The 26,560-nt window shown below is 43.8% G+C and overlaps 1 protein-coding gene across 1 annotated transcript in view; it reads right to left on the reverse strand.

The window, feature by feature from the left end:
- LOC138521516 (uncharacterized) overlaps positions 1–26,560 on the reverse strand; it is a 63,662-nt gene that overhangs the window by 23,514 nt on the left and 13,588 nt on the right. The window contains exon 2 of the mRNA XM_069634414.1: positions 24,030–24,149. Coding sequence (XP_069490515.1) covers positions 24,030–24,130 — 101 coding nt within the window. The 5' untranslated portion in view covers positions 24,131–24,149. The remainder of the gene's footprint in view (positions 1–24,029; positions 24,150–26,560) is intronic.

Genomic DNA, 26,560 nt, shown 5'->3' on the forward strand with positions numbered 1-26,560 from the left:
CATGTCTAAGTGCTTGGTCCTAAAGCCCTTCATATCTTAGCTGATTTAAGAAAGGACAATGAGCCAGGATTTAGAAATGTATCAACATTGCCCACACCAGAAAGTGTTTGCAGTGTTATAACACTTATATTTTTCACTGCCTGGTGAGGATTTCATCTCTATAAACCTCTCTTTCACATTGTGGTTAACCAGGAAACTCAGAAGTATTTTTTTGAGAAATAGTCTAAATAATGTACATACAACATCGATTCCATACTCATCAACCCGAGCTCGGTCCTAAGGGCCCTCCCTGGCTTTCCTGGGGTGAGCCCTGCTACCTTGCGCAAGAATATATTCTGGACCGTCTCCAACAATGTGCACTTCTGGTAACCCCAAACTTCAATGCCATAGCGCTTCCTAGAAGAAACTTTGTCCTTATACACTCCCGGACACTCATCCACTCTGTAGCCTACGTGCAGACAGTAGAATCCCCTTCAGTCTAATTGTAGTTCTCTACGCAAGCTGATTTATATGTCTAGCCTAAGATCCTCTGCTACAGAAAAGAAGTCAGAGGTACAAATAGGATCTAACCTCTTTAAATGATACCCCATTTGGGGACCACCTTAAAGGTTTATCTGGTGTGGCGATTAGCCCTTTCCCATGAGGCTAGTGAGGTGCGGCCACCACCCAATAGTCCCCATAGGGGTGGTTTAATGCAGGAGGAACTCATGGGGAGGGATTCCTCCTCTGGGGATAAGGACGATCACCTTGGGTACAAACATCACACACCCACGTGCTGAGTGTAACGCTCACCTGATTCCTGCAGAGGCGCCGGTCTTGACTGGGTGAATGTGTAACACACGGTTGGCTCTTTGGGCTGGACCTCTGTGCACTGTATGTCTGACTCGAAGAGTAAGATGTCTGCAGATAGAAAATATGGGATTAATGAACTGGGGTTATTGGGTGCCTCTCTCCTCTTCCCTTTCTCTTCTCCTGTAGAACCCCAAAGGTTAACACCCTCACCTTAGGTAAGTGAACGCCGAGCTCTCCATCTGCCTCGGGGCAGGGTGCCGTAACCAGTTTCTTCACTGGATAAGGGTGCAGGCCTCTTGACCTCAGAGGACTGCTGTCCGTCGTTAACTGCACGAACGGTAAGTTCTGGGCACTTCAAATGTCTTAAAAGTCTTTTGTAATGATATCTCTTGTTTTGCAGGGTTCCGGCAATGGCGGATGGCGGGCTGATGAGAGTTGAGGATCGAACCCGCGTGAGGAATAGAAGCGCCTGGAAGCACGTAAGTAAGCGCTTGTAGCCTGCTTCACGATGTGCACTAACTGTCCCTTTTATCTTGCAGGTACAAGTTCGGAGCTTTAGAGAAGCTGAAGGGTGCTGGAATACCCACTGGATTCGGCGTGGGAAGGAGTAATGGCACGTGAGTAATAAAGTTGCCCAATGTCTTTAAACGCACCTTCTTTTGTCTTTCAGATGCGGGATGCAGCGCCGAAGGCCTCCGGAGCGTGCGAAGAGCTGGTAAGCTTTTGTCTTTCAGATGCCGGAATGCAGTGCGAAGACCTCCGGAGCATGCGAAGAGTAGGTAAGCCTTTGTCTTTCAGATGCCGGAATGCAGCGCGAGGCGTTGGTGACAGCCGATGGACCAGGTAAGAGATGCGCTGCCACTGAAGACCGTAGTGCTAACCTGTTCTTTCTTTGTCTTTACAGGTGCTGCTGAAGACTGGATTCCAGGATGGTAAGCCTTTGTTCCCTTAGGCCCAGGATCAGAAGCAGAAGACACGATGAGCGTTCTGCTGCAGAGAATGCAGAATAACGCAAAGCAAGATTCATCCATAGGGTGTGGTTTAAATAGCCTCCTGTAGTGCTTAGGTGTCTCCTTCCACAGCCACGCCTAAGAAAAGAGTTCCTGCTTTCCAGAAGAGTTCCAGTGTTCTGAACCTAGGGAGTGGCTCCTGCCCCACCCAACAGGAAAAGTAGTCCCAAACAGAAGAGGATCAGGGGTTCAACTGGCAGGTAAGTAAGCAGCATGGTCTGCTGCAGGTAAGTCCACCCAAGCATTATGAGCCCGGCGCTTCCAGCGCTGGGACTGGGCATCTTTATGAGCCTGGTGCCACTGGTGCCAGGACAGGGTCCAAAAGGGTCCAATTGGGACTGGCTGGCACTCGGAACCGGGGTTATGGGTCTGCTTCCAAGGGAGTCGGGCAAGTCCTGATCTTTTGGAAGCAGAGATCATGACACTGAGCCACCACTCCATTTCAAAACACTATATTGAAAGTAAATCAATGTGTTTCTGTAGTGCCAGGGGTACAACTAAGATAGACAATACTAGTATGAAGAAGAGCACAGAAAACATGAGGATTACAGACTGTGCTAGTACTGAGATGAGGTGGCCCACAGGAGGCTTGGGGAATAACAAGGTGCCATTGAGAACAGGTGTTGACGTTATGCTGGAATGGAGTAAGTCCTATAAAGAGAAAAGAGAAGAAGCATTCAGGGTCTTCTTCTTTCTCCCTCGTCCTAGAACCTGGGATTTTTCGAAGTCCGCACTCAACTCGAAGTGAGGGATCTATAGAGGATGCCGACAAGTGGCAGAGGGAGTTCGTGTCAGGTCCTGCGTCAACAGGACCAAGCCCATTGTGAAGCAGATGTGGCAGGGGCACAGCCTCCAGAAGGAGGTGGACCGTGTGTTCCCTGAACTGTGCTGCAACTGTAAGAAGCCACATGACGCATAGTCAGTGCATAAGCAGTAACAAAGGAGATGACTGCAGGAAGCGGGAATGAGACCGACTCCAGTCCTTGGAGAGACCAGGGCTGTGCGCCAAGTCCCAGAAGGTAACAGGCAGCAACGGTGGACGGGTAGGGATGTGGGGGGAGTAAAAATGTCTCTGCTTCTTGCTGGAGCAAGCGTGAGGCCTATAAGAGGGCCAGCAATAGTCTTGGACCCTAACAGAAGAGAACCAGGCATCCGAGGAAGTCGTCTTCATCCCAGTCGTGGACTTAAGTCTGGGACCCTAAAAGAAGAGAACCAGGCAGACGACTAACTCTTTCACTTATCAGTGGTGGAGATAAGTCTACTGACCACCTGAGAAGGATATGGGACCCTAACAGAAGAGAACCAAGCATCCCAGGAAATCTTCCTCATCCCAGTAGCAGAGATAATTCCACTGACCACCACAGAAGGATCTGGGACCCCAACAAAGGTGAACCAAGCATCCAAAGAAATCTTCCTCATAGCAGTGGTGAAGATAAGCCGACCGACGACCAGAGAAGGGTCTGGGACCCCAACAGAAGAGAATACAGCTTGTGAGGAAATCCTCCTCATAACAGAGGCAGAGATAAGCCCACTGACCACCAGAGAAGGGTCTGGGACCCCAATATTAGCAGGACTTGGGAATTTGCTGATAAAGTGTCATGATAAAACCCAAGTTGAAAATGAACTCTCAAACACCAGTAAAAGGGAGTCATTCTCCTGGTGAGAAACACAAATCCTTTTTAGTACACTGAAGGGACACCAGGGGAAGGGAGTCATTCCCCCTGCCCTTGTTGCAAACTTTACTGTAAAGTGCAGACCAGTGCCAGGAGAAGGGAAGCATTCTCCTGGTCTGTAAAGTTGACTGCAGAAAGTGCTGGAACTACCAGGCAGGGCAAGGGAGTCATTCCCCATGGCATTTGTTTACAAGAGGACATTTTGGGAAACACCAGCCATATACCAGGAGAAGGGAGTCATTCTTCTGTGGAAAGAGCTTTCGGTGAGATTACTACAAGCCACGGGAAGAGAGTAATTCCCCCTTGAACCTTTTAGCAAGAGAACATTTTGGAAACCTCACTCGTATACCAGGAGAAGGGAGTCATTCTCTTGTAGAAGGAACTTTCAGTTGTATTAGTCTTTAGTTATAGTGTAAGGAATAGACGTAGGTTGTGACATAGGATGGTGGACTTTCATTTGGACAGACATTTTGACAGATCCTTTTGTATTAGTTTGAGGCAGGAAGGTGCCTCTGTTACGCTCACCTGGTTCCCAGAGGGGTGTCGATCGGACCCGGACAGCTGCGGTCTCCACCAACGAGATGCGTAGTGAAGAGATGACAGTCTGGACTGGCCCGCCTAATCTTGTCTGCTGGACTCGTAGAAGTATTCTCCTGCAAGTGGAGAAAGGGATTTAGCCACCCGTGGACTTTAGTGATGGCCCCCCAACAGTTCTCGTTCTCCCCACTAATCACCTCCGATATTCCCTTTTGGTAACCTCACCTTATGTTTTTAAATGATGAGCTCTCCATCGTGCATGGCATGCAGGGGCGCGTAGATACCAGTTACTTCACTGGGTTGAAGTTACTGGAGGAGTTCCGGAGCAATATTGACTGCAGTGTCTATAAAGTTCAAAGAGTTCAATATGTCCGATGTTCACTCTTATTCCATTCCCTCGTTAGGTTGCAGCTGGGTCCAAAAGAATATTGCCTGGAGGCAGCTGATGGCGTTCAGGTAAGAGTCTGTATTACCAAACACTGTCCGGTAAAAGTTGCATGAGTTTAACTTGCTGTTTTCTCTCCCTTTATAGGTGCGGCATAGGAAGATGCAGCGAATTAAAGAATAATACCTCCGGTGGTAAAGCAGGTAAGCCTATGGTGGCAAACAGATTGTCCTTGTTGGTTTTCTCGGCTCACCTTGTTATTCCTTTTGTTTTCCCCCCAGGTGCTGGGTTTCGACGAAGAAAATGATGGAGGCAGCGCCGAGTCGAAAGATGCGGTGGACTGGTGAGTATAACGCGGCGCTGCTGCTGGCGAAGCGACGCGTGCTGAAATAATGTCCTTTCCAGGCTTGGAGATGTGGTGGGTCCGGGATCAGGTAAGGAATCAAATAATGTCTGTGATCTAACCTCTTCTCCTTTCTTTGCCTTTTGTCTAGGAGCTCCGGATTCGAGGCGGGCGTGGCAGAAGACTGGATGCTGACTTGCAGACACGGTGAGAGTCACGCTGCTGGATGCAGAACAACGCAAAGCATGGGCTGCTGTTTGGGTGTGTTTTAAATAGCCTGCAAAGTAGTCCCAGGTAAGAAGTTCCCCAGAACCACACCCGAGTGAAAAATAGTCCCTGTAATGAAATAGTCCCACCCAGGCCTCATGTTGGCTTGGACTCATTTGCAGCATGGTCTGCATAAGGTAAGTAAAGTCTATGAGCCTGGCGCCTATGGCGCCAGGACTGATTTCTATGATGAGCCTGACTCCTAAGGCGCCAGGACTGAATCCAAACAGCCCCCAGCCGGCTGTTGGGGTTTTAATGAATATCTGGATGCCTGCTCTCGGGGCTGATGGACTCGATCCAGATGCCCGGAGGTAGGCATCATGACAGCCTCTCAGGGATTGGGATAGTAAGGATTCTTTTTACTTTTTTACTAACAGTACATGTCTATAACAACAAGCACGCAACCCTTGTGTCAGCTTCCTTCTTTGACACCCTTACCGTGGCTTGCCAAAAAACAATATTTTAGTCATTGTCAGGCTACGTTTCTCTAGATAATTATTGGCATATTTGAGCCCTCATATAAGCCCCTTCAATGTTACATCATTCATGGCTGCGTCATCCATATAGAGACGTGCAATGTATTGAGTTGTGTTCAGAATTGGTGGATACATATTTCCTGTAGCCCCAAAGGGATCAAAATCAGAAATAAATAAATTAAACAAAAAGGGGGCTAACATGCAGCCCTGATTAACCCTCTTGTTGGGAGAAAACAACAGCATTACAGAGCCCAAACTACAATATCTTACCGCTGCCTCTGTATCCTGTGAGGGGTCAGAAATGAGAGGCAGACACAAAGTTGCAATATTTTCAACAGTAAACATCTTTATTAAAGAAAAGGGGTTGGATAAATGTAATTCTGGCCCTATCCTAAAGAGAGTTTCCCTTCCTAGGAAACAAAAACTAAAGAGTAGTCTGTGCCTCATCGTCAAAATTATGTAAACTGTCCCTGTGTCCAAAACATATCTGACCCTCACACTAAAATAAACAATCAAAGGTGTAAGGAAGTGCCTCTGTTTTGTTTTAGCAACAAATGTGTACAAATCAAAATATGTAAATTCAACAAACAATCCTTGAATCCGGGAAGTGGTCCCCTTCCCCTGGAGTGCTGCAGGTAGAATATTGATAGTGTCCTTTTCAAACAGTGCTTCCTTTAGAGTAGTAGAAATGTCTCTTTCATATAACACTTTTTTAGCATTGGCAAAATGTGTCTTTTGAAGGATAAATGTCTCTTTCATACAACTTTTTATATATATATATTTATTAATGTGATACAGTTTTATACAAACATAGAACACTTTACACATAATAACATCAAACATTAGTGATCTAAAAATAGAATTCGATATACAAAATATAAAACCGTTATACATAATAATAATAGTATCACAACAGATCAATCCAGACAGAACAGATAAAATCATCTCCTTGATAGGACTGTTAAATAATCATGTACATATACATATATTTCATCCATATGAAAAGAAGAAAAGGAGAGAGGGAGAAAACATCCTTGTGTTCCTACCAGTATAATTCATCACCTTCCATACTTGCGTTGCCCGTCCATTTACTAAAGGAAGGCATCTCTATACTTCAAAGGGGCCACCCTTGTACTTGTTTTCATGCAGGTGACAGCCTCACACCACACCTGAAAAAGTGCTAAGTGCAGTTTAGGGTTTAAGGTATTAACACATTGATACCAAAAGTCTACCTGTTCCATATATTCGATATTGTGGACGAACGCACCAAGATATTTTATGTACATTGCTCTCACCCTACAACATTTCGTAAGCACATGATAAGCCGTCTCCAGCTCAGCTGGATGTTCACAAATCCTACAATATCTTTCTGCTGCTTCCAGACCCATCTCTGGACCACGGACCGCCAGGACGGGTAAGTGATTGAAGCGTAATAGTAAAATAAAGCGCCTCAATTGATCCGATGGGCAGAGATTTAGGTATGGTTGCGCCTTCATGTAGGTATAGAGTACAAAATTAATAAAACTGTAACTTTTCAGGCTACTCAGATGCATAAAATTACTCTGCCAATCCCAAAGATTTAGCTGTCTGCGCATGCTGGTAAACAGATATTCATTATCCCTGCCCCACTCAGGTGACCAATTGATTTCTTCGAACACAGTGTTAATCTGGGTTTCTAGTTTTACCTGTCTACCCGCCGCAGTATCCTCTTTGATGGTCATGAGGAGCCTGTTTGTAGGTCTGTTGTTAAACCTGATGTAAAATTCCATCCTTTTCCTTAAAACCATGACCTTAAGGGATGAAATACCTAGCTCTAGCCTAATTATGGCCATGGGGATACATTGAGGAAGGCCGAGAATTTTTCTCCAGAATTTACCCTCCACAAGTTGTAGCCATCCTAGATTCATATTGATCAGGGGGTCTGAACCGTACGTGACCATAGGTGCCAGACATTGAATATACAACTGACGTGCTGCCCATATTGAAAAACCACATTGTTCACGCGTGAACTTGTATATTAGTGCTGTAAGTTGGGCAGCTTTTGTTCTGCGCTCCTGGATACATGTGAGGTTATTTCCTTTATGGTCAATTTCAATCAGACCCACCGTCATGCGAGGCCTAGCTATTCTACCTGCGGTATATACTAATAGGTTGGTTTTACTGTGGTTAATGACAATTTCATTATTCTCTGCATATCGCCATAGCTGGTTAGCGGACCTTAGGATCCCACTGAAGGTGTGATCCAAGATCACCAAATCGTCCGCATAGGCCAGTATGGGACAATGGTAGGTGCCTATTTTAGGGGGACAGTTGTTAATCCCAACCAGGCATTTGGGTACATCGGACACAAACAAGTTGTAAAGGGTGGGGGCCGTCACACATCCCTGCTTTACCCCTCGCATCAGAGGGATTGGTTTGGTTACAGAACCTTGATTGTCTAACCTTACTTGTATCGTATTATTGGTGTGAAGAAGCTCAAAGTAGAATAGCAAAGATTCCGGGCAGCCCAATTTCCTCAGTTTGTTCCATAAAAGAGCGCGATTTACCGAGTCGAAGGCTGCTCTGAAGTCTACATAAAGAGCATATAGTGGAGGGTTGGCATGGACCAGAGCCTTGCTTCTCAAAGCATTCATAACGAACAGATTATGTGAGGCAGAATAACCAGTTCTGAAACCATTTTGGAATTGATCTAGTATACCCGCACCCTCGGTCCATTTTTGTAATTCCTTGAGGATGAGATCAGCAAACAACTTCCCAGAGCAGTCCAACATAGATAAGAGCCGATAATTCTCTGGTTCGGTTCTGTTGCCTTTTTTAAAAACTGGTATGATGATGGCGGCCTGCCATGATAAAGGAATACGCCCCTCGTACAGTATTTTGTCAAACAGAATTTTAAGGAGACTGGCCCAGAACGGTGGGTTATTTTTCATCACTACATTAGAAAGGCCATTCGGCCCTGGGGCTCGAGAGGTGTTTAATTCCTTAATTCTATCTTGTAGGTCCGCGATGGAAACATAGAACGGGGGAAAAAGGGGTTTAGAGAAGGTCGGGATGTAGGTCTTATTAGTAATCCCCACATTCCGTTTTTCCATATAGGCAATCCATTCAGCACTGCCTATAGGGTTCACCATATTAGAGATCTTCTTCCCTTTCACCTCCCCTATTACAGACCAAATATTGCGGGTGTTTTTACTACATAATGTTCTAACCGTATGCTGCCATCTCTCCAATTTCCTGTATTTTTTTTATGTATTTTTAGCCATTTGTGATAGACAGCCTTCAATTTTCTTATTTTGGAGGCTGTGACCTCTCTGGAGTGCACCCCCATTTTGACAAATCGAATGTCGCCTCTGAGCTTACGCTTCCTATCTCTAATTATGCAATCATATATTACCTCTTGCGGCACCTTCCCCACCATTGAACGTACTTTACAAGAACCGTGTAAACCAGAGAAATTACTAATCCATCTCTCGATTTCATCGGGTGACATCTGCATAAAGAAATTTGACTGTTCGATCCCCCATTCGCCAGAAGCTTTAGAGGCCTTCAGCACATTTTTTACCGACCAGGAGATACGATTTAAAGAGTGGTTAGTTATAAGATCACCCAAATTGGCCACATTCACCCTGGGGGTACAAGACCCCAGCTTCAGTATCAAGGGGTCATGGTCACTCCATTCACATTCCCTCACCTCCATGTCATGGACTATAGTTGAAATCTCAGCACTGGTAAAGATATAATCGAGAGTACTCCCACTTCTCCCATTGTTCCACGTATGCTTTCCAGGCCTATCACTTCTTGTATGCCCATTCATTATTTCGAGGTCCCAGCAATCAAAAAAGCCCCTCCAGCACTCCCCCTCACTATCTGTGAATGCTTGTTTCCAGAGACTACTATTAGATAGATGCTGATTATTATTAGTACCCCCCCCACAATTAATCCGGCAATTTAGATCCCCAGCCACAATGACATAGTATTTATCATTGGTTAACTTCCAATTGCTAATGAGATCATGCAGGGCATCTTGTATATGCTCTCTGTGCGTTGCACCAGGAGGATTATATATATTAATTAGCAGCATTTCTTCCCATACAGCTTTTACTCTGAAGGGCATAGCAGCCACACATATATAATTGCTCTCCACTGGGATCACTTTAGTGTTGATCTTATTTGACACTCCGATAGCTAAACCCCCATCGGGACGTCCCCACTCTCCCTTCTTAGCCAAGGTATGGTAGATAGAGTAACCATCAATGGCCGTCGGATGCAACAGCCAGGTTTCTTGCAGTAGAAAAATGGGATAGTTGTTAATAAGTGCAAGGGAGCCCTTATCTGTGAGAAAATGTTGATGGCCATGAGTATTCCAGCTTAACAAAGAATAATCTCATGGTTGTTGTAAAACCTTGGGTAGCGAGTCTGCCAACCATTTCAGAGTGTTTTGGATGTCCACCAACTGTACTTTCTCTCCCAATGGTTGGACAGGCCTGCCACCCTTGTTCTGAGATGCAGCGTAGTCAGCATTCGGAAGAGAGGGGTCTTCCTTCTCTTTACAGGCATCTACCTCTATACCCACTTGCATAAGACATTTTTTATGAGTACGAATCAGTTGGGCTGAAGCCATGACACAGCAATGGAGGGCAGTGACATTGGGGTTACATACATTAAGTGGTTCCACAAAAGAGAAATCTTCCGTACGTATAACACATAGCTGTGGAATCAGATGTAATTTAGTCAAGACCTCTGATCTTGTCAACCACTTGTCCCTTTTCTTCTGGTTTAAGTTTTTAATAATGCAGATTTTACTTGCATTAGGGTCATCAATTTCCGTTGCCTCCAGGGAATTAAGCTGCTCCTCTTCCTCAACTCTCCCATCCCTGCATTGAGTTGGGTATTTTGTAGATTCGTCATTCGTACTAGATGAGAGATCAGATTCCGGATCTTCCAGGATCGTGCTAGTGGCTTCCTGCGTTATGTCCGGTATAATCCAGCTTGTTAGAGTCCCTGCTCCCTTTTTAGTGCGCTTATTTGTTTTCCGGCCCTTTTTTTTGCTTTTTTAGATCGAGCGGCCGGAACATTAGTGGCTGGTAAAGGGGAGGCAATTTCAACCACCACATTTTTGGCAGCCTCACGTCTTAGTTGCCTGCGTTGTTTCTTAGTCAAATGTGCTTTCTTACCGGTCTCCTCAGGTTCCTCCAAGTTACCCATAGCCAACGGGGCTGCTATATCTCGATCCCCCTTAGGGGCCAGCGGTATTTGTGGCACTTGGTCCATGTCCTTTATAGGGTTAGGAAGCCCTAGCTGTATTATAGAGTTGGTATGGATCCTCCCACACAGCTTTAATAGAATTTTCAAGGCATATTGAACCGAGGCCATTGAGGCTTGCAATTCAGAAATTGCCGCATGGTTTGAGCCCTCTCTGTCACCACTCACTCCCCTATCAGTGTGCTCCAATTCATCAGGCTCAATATAAAGGTTTAGAGAAGCCGATAATCGTCCAGCTGTTGGGGTCACAGGTGAAATAGGGGTGGGGTGAATGGGATGAATGCCAGACAGGTTTGAGGTTGAATTTCCTGTTTGTTTGGGGCTAGTTCATTCCCTGGAGCTCTGCTGGTCATTCTGAGCGGCATTCAAAACTTGTGCTTCTACCACTATTGGTCCGTTCTTTCGTGGTGTGAGGGGTTTATTCAGAGATGCCATCGATTTTTTAATTGATAAACACTGGTCGAGAAGTGAATTATTATCAATATCATTGAAATTAGTGGATTCAAGAGCATCAATATTATTATGGAGGGGCGTGGGTGCAAGATTAATATCCTCAATTGCTTTTTTATCAATAGTAGGAGTTACTTTTGATGGAATTTTCCCAAACATTGCTGGAATAGTACCTTTATCTGTGACACCACCCGCCCCATTTGGTGTTCCATTCTTTGTCCCTTTGGATGATGGATTATCCGTGTTCCCGGCCTTGCCTTTGCGCAAGTCATACCGGGATTTCACAGACTTTGTTTTTGCCATTATCTTGGATCAACACCGCAATACAACCACTCCTATAAAGATGCCCTGAACTTAACAAATGCTGATGACAACAGACTATTATACTGTCTCACCTGTATGAATAAAGGTGCTCACTCAAAACCCTTATCAGTTTTCGCTGGTACACAGAGCGACCGGAGGGGATCAAAGAGGATAAACCTCCGCAGTCTCCCATCCAATAATAGTGCCACCAGCGCCAAACAGTCGCACAACAGTCACCGGCCTTTACCCCAGTCGGGCTTAACGCCGCAAGGGTGATTGTGTCTGCCTCTTGAAGTAATGGAAAGGTCACGTGCTTAGTCACGTGCCCGCAGGTCAGCTCCACCTCCTCCAGGAAGTGAAGTGAACGTTCCCAGCAAGAGCCCCTTGACGGCTCGCAATGCCGGAGTGTATACAGCAGGAGGTAACGTTCGTTTCAATAAGGCAGAAGCAGATTCCTTAGCACAAAAGCACTCGCCGCTCGGGCGGTTGTGTCTGCCTCTTGAAGTAATGGAAAGGTCTCGTGCTTAGTCACGTGCCCACAGAGCAGCTCCACCTCCTCCAGGAAGTGAAGTGAACGTTCCCAGCAAGAGCCCCTTGATGGCTCGCAATGCGGGAATGTATGCAGCAGGAGGTAACGTTCATTTCAATAAGGCAGAAGCAGATTCCTTAGCACAAAAGCACTCGCCGCTCGGGCGGTTGTGTCTGCCTCTTGAAGTAATGGAAAGGTCACGTGCTTAGTCACGTGCCCACAGGGCAGCTCCACCTCCTCCAGGAAGTGAAGTGAACGTTCCCAGCAAGAGCCCCTTGACGGCTCGCAATGCCAGAGTGTATGCAGCAGGAGGTAACGTTTGTTTCAATAAGGCAGAAGCAGATTCCTTAGCACAAAAGCACTCGCCGCTCGGGTGGTTGTGTCTGCCTCTTGAAGTAATGGAAAGGTCACATGCTTAGTCACGTGCCCGCAGGGCAGCTCCACCTCCTCCAGGAAGTGAAGTGAACGTTCCCAGCAAGAGCCCCTTGACAGCTCGCAATGCCGGAGTGTATGCAGCAGGAGGTAACGTTGGTTTCAATAAGGCAGAAGCAGATTCCTTAGCACAAAAGCACTCGCCCAACAACTTTTTAAGGATGACAAGAATGGCAAAAGTGTCTATTCAAACAGTGATTCCTCACGATTAGTAGAAATTTATTTTTCACACATCGGTTTCTTAAGGATGCTTTCCTGGCATACTCCCCTGCCAGGAATCCTTCTAGGTTTTTGCAGATCCCTTGGCATGCTCTGCTGCCAGGTATCTTTTCTCCCAAAGTTTCATTACCTGATGTGCTTCTTTCACCAGGACTTCTTATAAGGTTCTCTTTCTCCTATTCAAAATAGGTTACCTGGTATACTCCCCTGCCAGGTATCTTTCTCCCAAAGACTCACTGCCTGATGTGGTTCTTTCACCAGGACTTCCTACAATGTTCTCTTTCAGTATATCACAGTTGTAATCACTGTTTATCCTGCATTGACTTTAGGTACTACTTGTTCCAACTGTCCCCATATTTACATCTGATATATGGAGACTTGTACAAGTTCTGTCTATGAACTTCTTCAGTGATATGTATTTGCTTGTGGCAATGCTTGTTCCAATGTTCCTCAAATTGACATCTCAAATATGGAGACTTGTGCAAGGTTGCCTTTCAACTTCTTCATTAATGTTCATTTGCTGTTGATAACATTTACTTCAACTTGCCCCATATTCGCTTCTCTTACAAGAGGATCTGTGTAAATGCTGGCTTTCTAAGTTACTTGGTCCATATTCAAAATAAGTGTTCAAATGTTCATATGCCTTTAGGCACACCTCAGGGCCCCCAGCACCTATGGACAGACTCACAAATGTTTGATGGTGTTTCCGGATTGCAGCAGGTTGATGCGTTGCAGACCCCCATTCAGTTCTCTCGCCTGCTCAGCATTCCTCTGCCAGTAGAACTGTTGCTGCTCAACAAGACCATGGCCCTCATTACGAGTTGGCCGGTCTGGATTTAACGGTGCCGGTAAAACCATACCAGCACTGTTTTCCAGAATGGCTTACTCCAAATTATGTGGCCGCATGGTGTTACACTGCCACCATTACCGCATGGTGCCGGTGTTTCCACTGTCCCCATTACCATGGAGTCCTATGGGTCTCCACGGAATGGGGAGTAACGGAATTCCGGCTCTTTACCACCGGGGCCGTAATGCCCCAGTGATTCCGGCAAGTCTGGAGCTGGTTAATCCCCACAAGTCCAGCGGCAGCCTGCCGGTTTTACCGGCACGGCTACCGCCAGACTCGTTATTAGGCCCCATGTCTCCAACAGCCCGCTGCTGCTGCTGGTCTTCCAGCGGTCCCTCCAAGGCATCTGATGTGCCTCTCCCAGTCTCATGCCTCTCTGGTAAGTTATTCTTCCAAACAGTTGCTTCTCTCAGTGCGGTCCGTTTCCCTGTGTCTGCTTCTGCCTTCAGTTCTGCTTACTGCTTCGCCCGCACTGCATCTCTTTCCTTCACCTCCACTTCTCAATTGCAAATATTCACCATGTTTAAAGGTCCTGCATAGCTGATTTCCATTATAAAAACTAGTCTGCACGTTTAGTTTGGTGTTCCCTACAATCCACATTGACTCTGTCTTCCTCTTCCTCGTCTCAGTACTTGAGGCTTTATGGAAGTTGGAGTGCATAGGAATTTAGGATCTTTTAGAGTAACATGGTTTTGGATCTTTGTTTAAATAAAAATCATTAGCGACAGGAGATGTTTTTTGTGTATATGAGGTATGACTAGTGTTATGTTCAGATTATTTTGTAGGATGGGGTTTTTGGATCTTACAATGAGGGGAACTTGAAAAAGTGACAACAAGTCTTAAAGCATTCAGGAATGATGAGGTCTTCATCTCTAGGAAGGGAAGAATACCTTGTTTCTCCAAATGGGGTCATCACATCCCCCCAACAGCCTTCTCCTCCCATGTGATCCTCCCTCACAAAACCACCCCCACAACGGTCAAGATCAGGTAGCGTCTAACATTCCCTGGCCACATGGGAGGAGATTTTTGGATGGGGATCAGTGGTGACTCCACCGAATTCATCACAATCCACATAACTCACTTGAACTGGCTACAGCAGGCCACCTTGCACGCCTTTGCAAGATCTAGAAATACTGTCTAAATTCTTCCTCCCCTAAACCCACAATATTTCTTGAATTATGTATTCAAAAGAAAACAAAGATCAGCTATACTGTAACCCTGTCTAAAGCCGGACTGAAAAGGTTTTGGAATATTATTGTCCTGTGCCCACTCCTCCACTCTTATGCATTTTGAGAACATTTTGATGTCATTATCCAATAAGGAAATGCCCCTATAGCTGTAGGGGTTTCCTCTCAGTGGCATTTTTAAATATTGGGAATATTACACCGTGCCTCCAGGACTTTTGAACCACATCTGACTATATAAGAGCTTCGAATAACCTTTCAAAAATCTTTTTTGAGAGAGGAAATAGCCACCCTTATCTCCTCCTGGGAAAATTTAACATGATCATTATTACTCCTGAACGACGCATTGGATCCCCCCAAATAGGGGATCATAATAAATCTCCTGGAAATTAGATGTCCATTGCTCTTGTGTGATTGAGCCTTCTCTTACTCCTCTCTCATCTGCCAAGCCTTTAGCGACCAGTTTCCAAAAGAGTTCAGAATGTTCTGTGACTGACACACGTGCAAAAATATCCCATTGCTTCTTGATGTAACTATTTGTTTTATTCTTCAGTAGCTTTTTATAATGTGTAGCAACAGATGCTGACTCATTAGACTGGGAGGCATAGTTGATTAGCATTATGTTACTTATATTGCTGTCAAATACTCAAAATTGCTAACTAGGTCCCACGTTTCATTATTAGCTTCAATGATGAACGAGGTAATCCCTGATATTTCATCTGCGCCTGTGTACAGGTTTCCATAGCCTCTGGACTGTATTTAGAAGCTTATTGAACCTTTACACTCTTGTCCGTAGTATCTAGACCCGGGGCAAGTCCATGAAAGTAAAATGATAACTCTAAAGGAGAGTTATCACTCTCCACTCCGTGCATAATATGCAAATCGGCAATACTTGGATAAAAAGAACAATCTACTATAGCATAATGGATAGTAGAGCCATAGACACCCCTCCTGAATGTGTAACTCATCGGTAGGTTTCCTGGACATCTGCCATTCAGTTCTAGCATAGCGACTCATCTCATTATGCTATCCAACAGTCTTCCTCCTGGAGCCTGCCTGACGGAACCAAGACACCGTCACCCAACCAACGAGCCAAGAGGAGCAAAGGGAGTGGCGAGTGGTACACAAGAGGCACAAAAGGCACAGGTGTAGCTGCGCTGTGACGGGGTCGGTCGCGCACCCGTGCGCGTGTAAATCAATAGGCAGGAAGCAAGAATACTCATGAGGACAGGACCTCGCAACGTAAGGCCGCCTATACATGAGTACATTATTTCTGGTTTTCCACATGCCATTGTGAAAGGCTATAGTTGTTGTTGTTGTTGTTGTTGTTGTTGTTGTTGTTGTTGTTGTTGTTATTATTATTATTATTATCAATATTATTGTATTTATTGAGCACAGACCTTGCTTCAAGAAGCAATAGAGCACTTTTATAAGTCTTACGAGAAAGTGCAGTCATGAAAGAAGAGATACAAGGGAGCGGGCCGCTAACAATGGGGAAGAGCAATGGGCAGGCAATTTGGCAGTTGAGAGCTCTCTAGTTTTGGTGCTTTTGTCCAATGACTTAAATGTCCTTTTTTAAATCAAATATTTGGCTGCAAAGTAAAATACATATATATTTTTATTATATTTGTCACTATTATATTTATACAGTGCAAACCTAGCTTGGAAGCAGAAGAGCGGTGTACCTCATAATTAGGGTAACATTACCATAAAAGAGTGTTGAGGGGAAGACATTAACACAGTACTGTGTGTGTACATGAAACAATTAACACGTTGGCACTGTGTTGAGTTGCAGATAGTTTCCTTACGGCTGTTGAGTATCCTCGGAGTCTATGCAATGAAAACATGTTGCCTTCAATAGCCAGGTTTTAAGCTCTTTCTTGAGCAGGATGGATGGACCAGTTTGGGTTGTTACAGGTATGGAATTCCATAGGACCACGGCGCAGCAGGAACATTAATGTTGTCTAGTTTTCTCCTTGCGAGTCTATGTAGCCTTGTGTCTGGAAATGATCCTACTGCACGTCTGTTGTGATTCTGAGGAGGCATTTAACTGAGCCGCAAGGTAAGGTAGTGTGCTAGTCCGGGGAATCTTTTGGTTAATACAGGATTTTTTTAACAGGAATTTAGGATTTAAGGCTAACCATGGCAGATTGCATAGGGTGGAGGACATGTGGTTGAACTTGAAATCCTTGGTGAGAGGTGCACCACTGCATGGTATGCTGCCTTAACTGGGCCAGCTGTGTGGCTGGGAGCCCTGCTGGAGGGTGTTTCCCCATCTATGTGAGAGACAATAAGAGCCTGCACTGCCATTCGGAAGTCCTGGGGCAGCAGGAAGGGTTTGATCTTGCGAAGTAGGGTGATTTGATGCAAGCCCATTTAGGTCGTTTTAGCTATCTGTTTCTGAAAAGATAGCTTGCTGTCCACAATGATTCTGAAAGATTTCACAGAGATGGTGAATTATGGGATAAGTCCGTCCACTTACATACCACTGGCCTCCTTTGAATGGTTAGATGTTGAGAGGAACAAGACTTTGAACAGATTTCATGAATCAAGTTCTTTTGTTCCGGGCCCTAGTCCTATCTTTTTATGTCACCATATGTTAAACATCGACTAATCGTAACAAAATTGATGGTTACCTGTGTGGGCTTGAACTCCACCATCTCAAAATGGAATATTAAAGAACCTCATCCAATGTATTGTTCTAATTGTCCAAATGAAGTCGAGCCCCTTATACACTTCCTTTTATTTGTATTCCCTATATTTGATTAAGTATAAGAAGGGCACAATGCCTGTTCTTTAAGCTCTTGATCTTTGACACTGCCACCCATCTCTGTACTTTCTTCTTACAGTGACTGATCATTGTACTTTGGCTCGATTACAATATACCTGGAAAGCTTTTGCCAAAAGATCTGCTCCAATGCCCCAGCTGTCCGCATCTTTCTAGATCGCTCCTCAGCCTTTGATACAACCATTCCGTTCTCATACAAAGGCTCTGTGATACCCTTGGTATCTCGGAACAGGCACCCGACTGGCAGACATCTTTCCTAACTGACCGATATTCTTAAATCATCAGGGGCACCTTCTCCTCTCCTACTTCCTTCTCCACCTGTGATGTCCCCCAGGGCTCTATCCTCTCCCCTTGGCTCTTTAACATCTACCTAGCTCTGCTTGCATGCCTCATCTCCTCCTTCCCCAACATCCAGTGTTACACAGATGACACACAGCTCTTTTTCAAACTTCCTGCTGATCCTCTTGTACCCTCCATCATCCCTGACTGCCTATCTGCCAACCAGTCCTGATGCACCTCCAACAATCTCTGCCTCAATGCCAGCAAGACAGAGATCCTTCCCATCTGGACCCCTGCCCCTTCTTCTTCCCTTCACTTGGGCTCTCCCCATGCTCCTTCTTCTGAAGCCAGAAACCATGGAGTCATTTTTGACTCCTCTATCTCCTTCCTCCCTCACACTCTTGACATTGCCAAGAAGACCCACTTTGAGCTCTTCCTTTTCAAAGGAATTATCCCCTTTCTCACATTCCCCGAGAGGCTCAATGTTACCCGAGCCCTGGTTCTTTCTAGGCATCACTATTACAATAGCCTCCTCCTGAATCTACCTTCTTACACTCTGCGACACCTCCAGCTAATCCAGGCTAGGGCAGCAAGTCTTATCCTTGGCCGTAAACTCAAGGACCGCATCTCTCCTGCCCTAAAAAGTATTCAATGGCTCCCGGTTGCTGCACAGATTAAATTCAAATCCCTCTGCATCATCCACAAGGCTGTCTGGGCCCTGGGACCACACTATTTTCAACTTTATCTTACTAATTACTCTCCATCTAGATCACTACGTTCCTCTGGAACCAACTCTTTGAGTGTAAAGCGTTTTTCAAAACAGAGGGTAGATGGTTGATCGCTTTCCTCAGCTGGCTCCCTCCTTTGGAACAGCCTCCCCTGACTCTGCGCCTTGAGAAGGACTTTCTTAAATTCCAGAAGCTCCTCAAGACTATCCCCTTTACCTCCGTCCTCCCTTCTTCCTCTTCTGCTAATCCCACAGTTGCTGTTATTGGTGTCCAGGGCCTTTATGCATCCTTGGGGTCCCTGACCTTCCACACCCAATCGGCCCAGCTCCTGTCTAGCCTCAGCACTTGCCTTGGAACTCCCTCCGCCCTGGAGGTTTGCACTTACTCCTAATGTCGCTCCTGGCCGTGTAGCACTCAACAACCACAGCAATTCATCTTTGGCTCACCCATGAGCTTGGATTCCCCAGCACCTACCCCCTCTAATCTCTTCCTTGTTTCACTTCCACACTCTGAATACTCACAAGACATAGTAGGATCGTCCTTTCATCCGCTTCCCCCACTGTTTTTTTCAATATTGTCATTTGTTTTGTATTTCACTCCCTTGTTCGCTCCTAGCGCCTGTGGGCGCTTTGAAACAGTATTTTAAGAGAAAACAATAAAAAAACAATACATACATAAATAAATCTGACAGTGCTTAAACCCTCAAAGTTTTAATTTAATTTTATATTGTTTTAATAAGTGGAGTATTGGAATGTGATATAATATATTTGACATGTTTTACCCATTTTGTTTGCTGAGGGTTAACTTTTTTTACAAATTGAATTGAACTGGGTCAAATAAAAAAAGTGGAGTTCTTGTATGATTGATTCCATTTCTTGATACATTAGTCATTCTTGATTGCTAAGAGCTATGAAAACTCATAACAATTTTTTTGCAACCGACTCATAAATTATACTGACATTGGCTAATTAGGTAACAATCAAAAAGAAAAAGAAACTTGTCATTTCTGTGAGGGAAGGGTGTAACTACTCTTTGTCCTTTTCTCTCACAAACTGATGGCGAATGGGGACATAAAGTGATTCTACATAGATGAGTAGTGACTTTATGTTTTTCCACCTTTCACCAGTTTGTCCTTTGGCCAGCTGAATGGGGCCAGCCATCAGAATTGACAAAGAGAGTCATATGAGACACTGACTGCAGATCATATTAGGGTACCTAGTATTCTGTCTGAGATGAGGGTCACCTTGGTTTTAGGCTCTGCATATTAGTGCCACACAAAGTTTGGTGAGGCTTGGCATTGAGGAGTCAGAATTCTGTTTTAGAATCACTGAGCTACAGAAAGATCAGGCACTGAACATTTGGAAAAGAATCAGGTGGTTTTCCAGGTCCTTTCAGCTGAACTCTTTGTTGGTGATAATTATGGAAGAGTTCTCTCTACATGGAGCATGAGTGATAGTGTAAGAATAGATGGCAAGGAAGTGGTTAACTCTGCAGTGAGCTGTATATAAATACCCACATTAACTCACTCACTCACTCACTTGCTCACTCACTCACTCATAGTAGATGCAGAAGTGTTCAAGTGACAGGATGATCCTAAAAAAAAAGCTGTGGTCCAATGAGACGTTGCCAGATTGAGCTGTGTTGAGAGATTGGCTTGAAAGGAGATACACCAGAGCTCTGTCAATAACCATTAGAGAAGGGATAAGTGTACCACTGAATCCAAAACATGTGCTTACATCCTCTACACCTACTTCTTGAAGCTCCTAAACCTCTGCTGAAGCAGTTGATTCCATTTCAAAACCAGGAACCAAAATGTAGAGAGTAAAATATGTTGAAATTTGGTAGCATTTGGGCCACCATATTTCTTCTAAGAATTTCAAAATAGTGAGACAGTTGGTGGTGAGTGTATAGCTGCTATAATTTTTATTTTTATTTATGTGGCTTGATGACTTAGGCAACAATCTGCATTTTAAAATGATTAAAGATTTGAACATTTACTTTAGATAGAAGGATGTCAAAAGGTATGTAACATTTCTCCTGAAACAAACTGACGGAAACACCACATTAAGAGCACTTAAAGACAATCTGCCATCTGCACAGATACTTATATTAAGAAGAAACGTAACCTTGAAAGAAGATTACTGAGGCGATATGACCGGCAGCGGTGGGCTGGAACTGTTCGTAACAGCCTGCCACCCAAGCTAAGGGCCCAAGCAAAGTGAGGGTCCCTTAACGTGGGCGGCGATGCCATTACCGACAGGATCAGCCCGCCCATGAGGGTCATTTCACCATTAGCCCCTGTGTAGTTTCCCACATGGGTGATAATGGTGTTTATTTTTAAATCAAGAAACTTACCTTACAGTGCTGTGTGGCACTGCAAGGTAAGTTTCTTTCTTTTTAAATTAAACACTCTTAGCACCTGCATATGAACTACATGGTTGCTAATAGGTGAGGGCAGAGCGGGGATGGGCGGGAGGAGCATGGAAGGGAAGCGCACACCAGCAGCTCTCAGCCTGCCTGGAACGCGGGCTTGTAACAGAGAATCCAGCCTGCTTTCCGAGCATCCTGATTGGCCAGCATTCCCGTCCAGGGTGCTAATGTAACGGAGCAGAAACTATGAAATCATGGTTAATGGTAAGAGATTAATCTAAATGTTTCATCAATACAAAGAGTGTGGTACTATAAACGAGTTCCATTATTGACAGCAAAGCAACCAAAAGAATCAGAAAACATAATAACATGTGTGACAACCTTTTTGCAACAAAGCACTAACGTTAAAAGAACAATAAGAAAATATTAGCAATTATTGGTAGGTTTGGAAGCGCAGGAAAGGAGTTACTGAGATTTGCATGTGGTCATTTAAAGGTTTTAAAAAAGAAAAGTGAAATATTGATAATACTGCACGTGGGACATTATTACAGAGGCCACCAATTAACTCATGTTGTCTCTGTCCATTCTAAGATAATTCTAAGATACTTAGGTACATTAACACACTTGACTTTGCAATGTATGTGGAATTAGGTGATGCAATCATGCTTTGAAATGTATGTGATGGTAATCATCAAAGTGCATGAATACATTTAATAAAATTGCCGGATTTTAATGATGTGTACATCCAACCTAGAATGTAAAACCATTTCTTGGAATGGGACCCTTAAAGTTATGAAGAGTGGTTAATATATGTCTAATTTGTTGTAATGATCCTTTCCATAAATGCCACATAGAAAGAATTAGATTAACCAGCATCTCAATATGTTGACCAAAATCAACACGTTATATTAGCACTATAATGAAACCATCAATTTAGGCAACTTAATTGCATGGTAACATATGGCGGGAAGATGCTTCAGATGATTTAAAGGAACAAAAAATAAAATGTTGCTGCAACAAAGAGTACACAGTTCCCGAATGCCACTTATTTTAGCTTTAATAGGTAAACAAACAGGGACGTCATTTAGGGGGCACCAGGGATTGCACCTGCGACCCCTGAGGTCTCCCTTGCTGCCTCTAAAAAAACCCTACATTTTTCTATTTTCTTCTTTTAGAAATTGAGGCTCCTGGGCTATGGCCAGCAGAATGTGGCTCTTTGTTTCTGGAGTTGCTGGTTTTCTCATTGCTATAACTGGTAAGATAGCTCAGTGGGTTCAGCGCTCGCTGCTGCAATGTGCATGTGATCTGCAAGTTGCAGGTTCGGCTCCCGGCAAGGTTACCCGCTACCCCTGGCATTTTGGAGAAATGACGTCCCTGAAAGCAAATGATCTAAACTTCAAAGATCTAATATTTTATAATAAACAAAGACTGCATTTTGTCCTAGATAGGCCCCCCCTGCATTGGATCATGCCAATAACAAGCAGACACAAGTGCTATCAGCAGTGAATTGACAGAACAGAGCCCAGGTTAGCAGTTTGGAGTACTGGTGGTCGCAGGACAAATAGAATTCATAATCAGAACTACAACATCCACATTCCTCATTAAGAGCAAGGAGAAGCATCTTTTTTAATGTCCAATTTCACAGTTAAACAATGCTATATATAACTTATGTGTGAATTATTCCAATAAGGTCAGTAGCATCAATTATCTTCTTGGGGAAATATTTTTCTATATTTAAATGAAAATATAATGTTATGCAAGTATGTGCCTTATCTCTAGATTTAGATTAAGAAGGAGGACTTAATGAAAATTAATTTGAATAAATGGCAGACAGAAAATTCAACCATGGCTACAACACTATGAAAGTTAAAGATTTCTTTCAACTCAGAAATATTCCGTCTCCCATCTCTTACATTTGGTTTGATAAAGTCAAATAAAATGATGACCATGTTAATTTAATTTCTGATTGCCCTACCTTTAATTAACATTGTACATAATTACGTACCAGTCATACTAATGTAAGCCTATGAATTATTCAGCATATCACTCTGGGACCCAGCTCGATCACTAATTGAACAATCACTGACCCTGGTGAAGACTTGGGAAGATGTGTTGCCCTTATTTGAAATAAGTCTGTCTGGTTTAGAAACAGGGATGGAATTGAAATCAAATTATATTGTGTCTGATATTAAATAAAAATATATTTTAAAATTGTTTTATGGTTATTGATGTTTGTGATTATGTATTGTTTTTTTAAATTTATGTTAACTATGTTTAAACAAACATTTTATGATGTTAATTTTCTTTGTGGTTAAATTGTTTTTTGACGATCCTGTGATGTTGTCCTATGATAATACGTGTCAAAAATAATGTAGATGTTAAGTTCCACATTTTAACAAAAAATTTAATATAAAACAAAATAAATAGAGCATTGAGTGCATCCTAGTTCTTAAACCATGTTTTTCTTATACATATCCAATAGATGTTGGTGGGTTGTAATTTATCCATTATAGGAATGCATAAAGATATATGTACATTGAATACAGGATCCCATCGGGAATACTATTTGTACCTTTATATACACCTCGAGTGCTGGAAGGTATTTGGGGACAAATCTATTGTTTAAAAGTGATTTCTGAGTCTATTATGCTTTCCCAGAGAAGGGAAGTGGGGATGGTGGTTTAATTAAGCACGACCGAAGGAGTTCTTTATTTGAATGACTCCTGTGCAAGGATTTGATGGGGGCATGACATTGTTTTGCAAAGTAACCTTTCATGATGCTGATTTTGATATTTGAGATCTCCAAAGTAATTTTTCGTCTGTGTGGGTGATTGTTCTGTGGTATATCGTGGTAAGCATTTACCAGTAGTTGAGATTCGCTGCGGTTTTGTATTGTATTCATATTGAACCAGCTCTTCAGAATTCCTAATGCATAAATGCATATAATCAGTGAACCAGCAAGGAATTGTCTTGCCACTGGTTGTTTTGGGAAATGGGACTCCCATGCCTATGGCTTTCAAGAACCCTACTAACCTATCTCCCTCTGGCCCCACACACCTTAGTACTTTACTTCCCCTATCACAAATAAATAAAAACCCATCTGCTCAAATTCCAGGAAGTATTTTCCATTCCTCAGCTTAGTTGCTGTTACTTACTGCTTCACGATGTATGCCAGATGTTCTGGAGGAATCTTCGTAGCTTGCATTAAATTCACAGAAAGGAGAGACAGGAGACAGAGGGCAAGGAGGATCCCCATGTTTCAGGTACCTACGAAGCTATAAAAGAATGCAGTTAAGGTCTTAACTTGAGAAAATCACAGACTTCGTTGTATGTTTATACACTGGTGGAAAATGCCAGAAACAAAGGAAAGATCAAGACTTCGGTACTGGCAAATAAGGCAGATAAAATAATGGAGTAATGTTCCATGAATTTCTCAGGTGTTTAGATTTAGGAGTTACTCAACTCAATTTCAATTTCATGCTAATATAACATTCTTTGACAAGACTCATTGCAAACCTTGCAGATAAACAATAAAAGCAACATATGCAGAGAAGCCGTCATTAGCTATTCAGAAACCTTCTGATTGTGACCAGCTTGGAGATGATACCTGATTCACCAATTACGAATTCAATCTAAGACTTGCAAATTATCAACTCAGAAGCACATCTGTGATCTATCTTTATCGAAAAGAGAAGAGTGATTAATTAAAAAAAAACACTAAGCATATGTGAGTGAATAGCATTTAATCTTTCATGAATGGAGCCTAGGTCTCAGGTGTATATATGTTTTTTAATGTACTATTTTATTCAAACTGATATACAACATTCTGGGTGCATTTTGAAATGTAACATTTAAATCTAGCTCTTCATTTCAGATCCCACTGTAAAAGTGCAAAAACGAATCTGTCTTGTGTGACAACATGTGTGGAAATTATGATTTTCCCAGGTCATGCATATATACCGACATATAGCCCTGCAACTTAGGGTCTGAAGGAAACCCTGGCCAGGGTACATGAAGTTTGAACCATTCCATCCCTTGGTGATCATCAGTTGCGGGTAATTAGAACTCATCAATGTTTAATGAAAAAGGCCATGTTTGAGAAGCTGCGGGTACATTTTGCCACAGGAGGCCCCCATTACTTACTTTCCTCCATGCCTAATCAGTGGGCCAATACAATAACATGAGAAGAATCAAATGGTTCATTCTATTGCACTTCCTTCCAGCATTTGCACATGTTTCATGTCTTACCGTACTATGTTTTTTGACAGTGTCACAGGCCAGAAGCTAGGGGACAGAGCAGAATAGAGTGCATGGTCAGAGTCACGGTAAGTAGCGGAACTCAGGCAGCCCTTTCATAGCTTGACTTCAAGAACTCACAGCTTGATTTTTCGAACCAAAGGCTGCAGAGCCACAAGTGGAATCCATTTTAAATCCTTGTCACTAGGATTGTAGGGAGGAAGGGCAGATGGTACACACCAATCATAGTCTTTGAGCAGTTGTCTGACACAGGTGGACCAATCGAAGCTGTCACAAGGGAGCCCAGAGGAAAGGAGCACAAAAGTAGGGCAGGACGACAGAGCCGTTGTCCTGCTGAATGGACAGTAGATGGGATGGAAAGAGAATGAAGGATGGATGAAGTAGAGGACCCGGAAATTGTCAAAATAAAGGAAGTAGGAAAAGAAGAAATCACCTGGTGAACAGATGAAATAGGAGGGAGAAGAGTGGTGGTGGGTGTGAGTGGGGCTTGGAAATGGCAGAGAAGTACAATTAGCAGGACAGAGATCCCCAGAAGAGTAGCATGAAGGACACTTAGACGGAAGAGAGAACAGGAAGAAGAGCCAACATGCAGAAGCACAAGATAAAAGGGGAAAGATAGCAAGGGGAGACTTCATGAAGAGAAAGAAGGGTTAAAAGAGGAGGGGGAATACCTGTCAAGAGAGAGCGAACAAGACAGGGGAAAGATGGAAGAGGAGAAACTTGAAGAGACAAGGCGTTGTTAAAAAGGAAGGGATTAGGAAGAAACAACAACAGGAATTATTGTTGAGGGAAATGTCGGGTAGGGAAAGGATCATGTGTAGAAGCCAAGAGAGGAGAACGTCTAGAGGAAGGTGGGCTGTCCTATTGGGGGAAACTGATTTTCCCTGTTCCCACCGATGCTCCCCCTATCACAGGGACTATCGTCTGTGGCAACATGTTTCTGTCCTATTGTCCAGACGGTTGTATTTGCATTTGTAATGGATTCAGTGTTTGTAATTGTTGTCATGCTTGTGGCTGTTTCAGCTGTTGTATTTGGGCTGATTTATGCTGAGGTGTCTGGTGCATCTGTGGTTGTTGTTGTTATTGTGTGTTATTTTGTTGTAATGGCTGCTGCTTGGGTCGTTCTTATGTGTCCTCTGCTTGCTGTCCCTGTGCATAATATTGTGGGGGGTTCTAAGGCCTCCCTCTTAGGCCGGGCTGCTGCCATCGATCGTTCACTGCCCCTCTGCTCCTACATGATTGTGCGTAATGCCCTGTTTTCCCCCACGTCCAACACTGTTGTGCAAAATTTCCAAATCGTGGTTCCATTTCACCAAACTCTCCTATGTATCCACCACCAAATCCATATCCTCTTCCCTTTGGTGCATACCCCCTTCACCTGGGGTAATAGTTACTCTCTCCTCTCCCTCCTGAATAACTATTCATCCCC

Source organism: Ambystoma mexicanum, chromosome 13 (genome assembly GCF_040938575.1).
Source record: "Ambystoma mexicanum isolate Mex_15411 chromosome 13, UKY_AmexF1_1, whole genome shotgun sequence".
NCBI lineage: Eukaryota > Metazoa > Chordata > Amphibia > Caudata > Ambystomatidae > Ambystoma > Ambystoma mexicanum.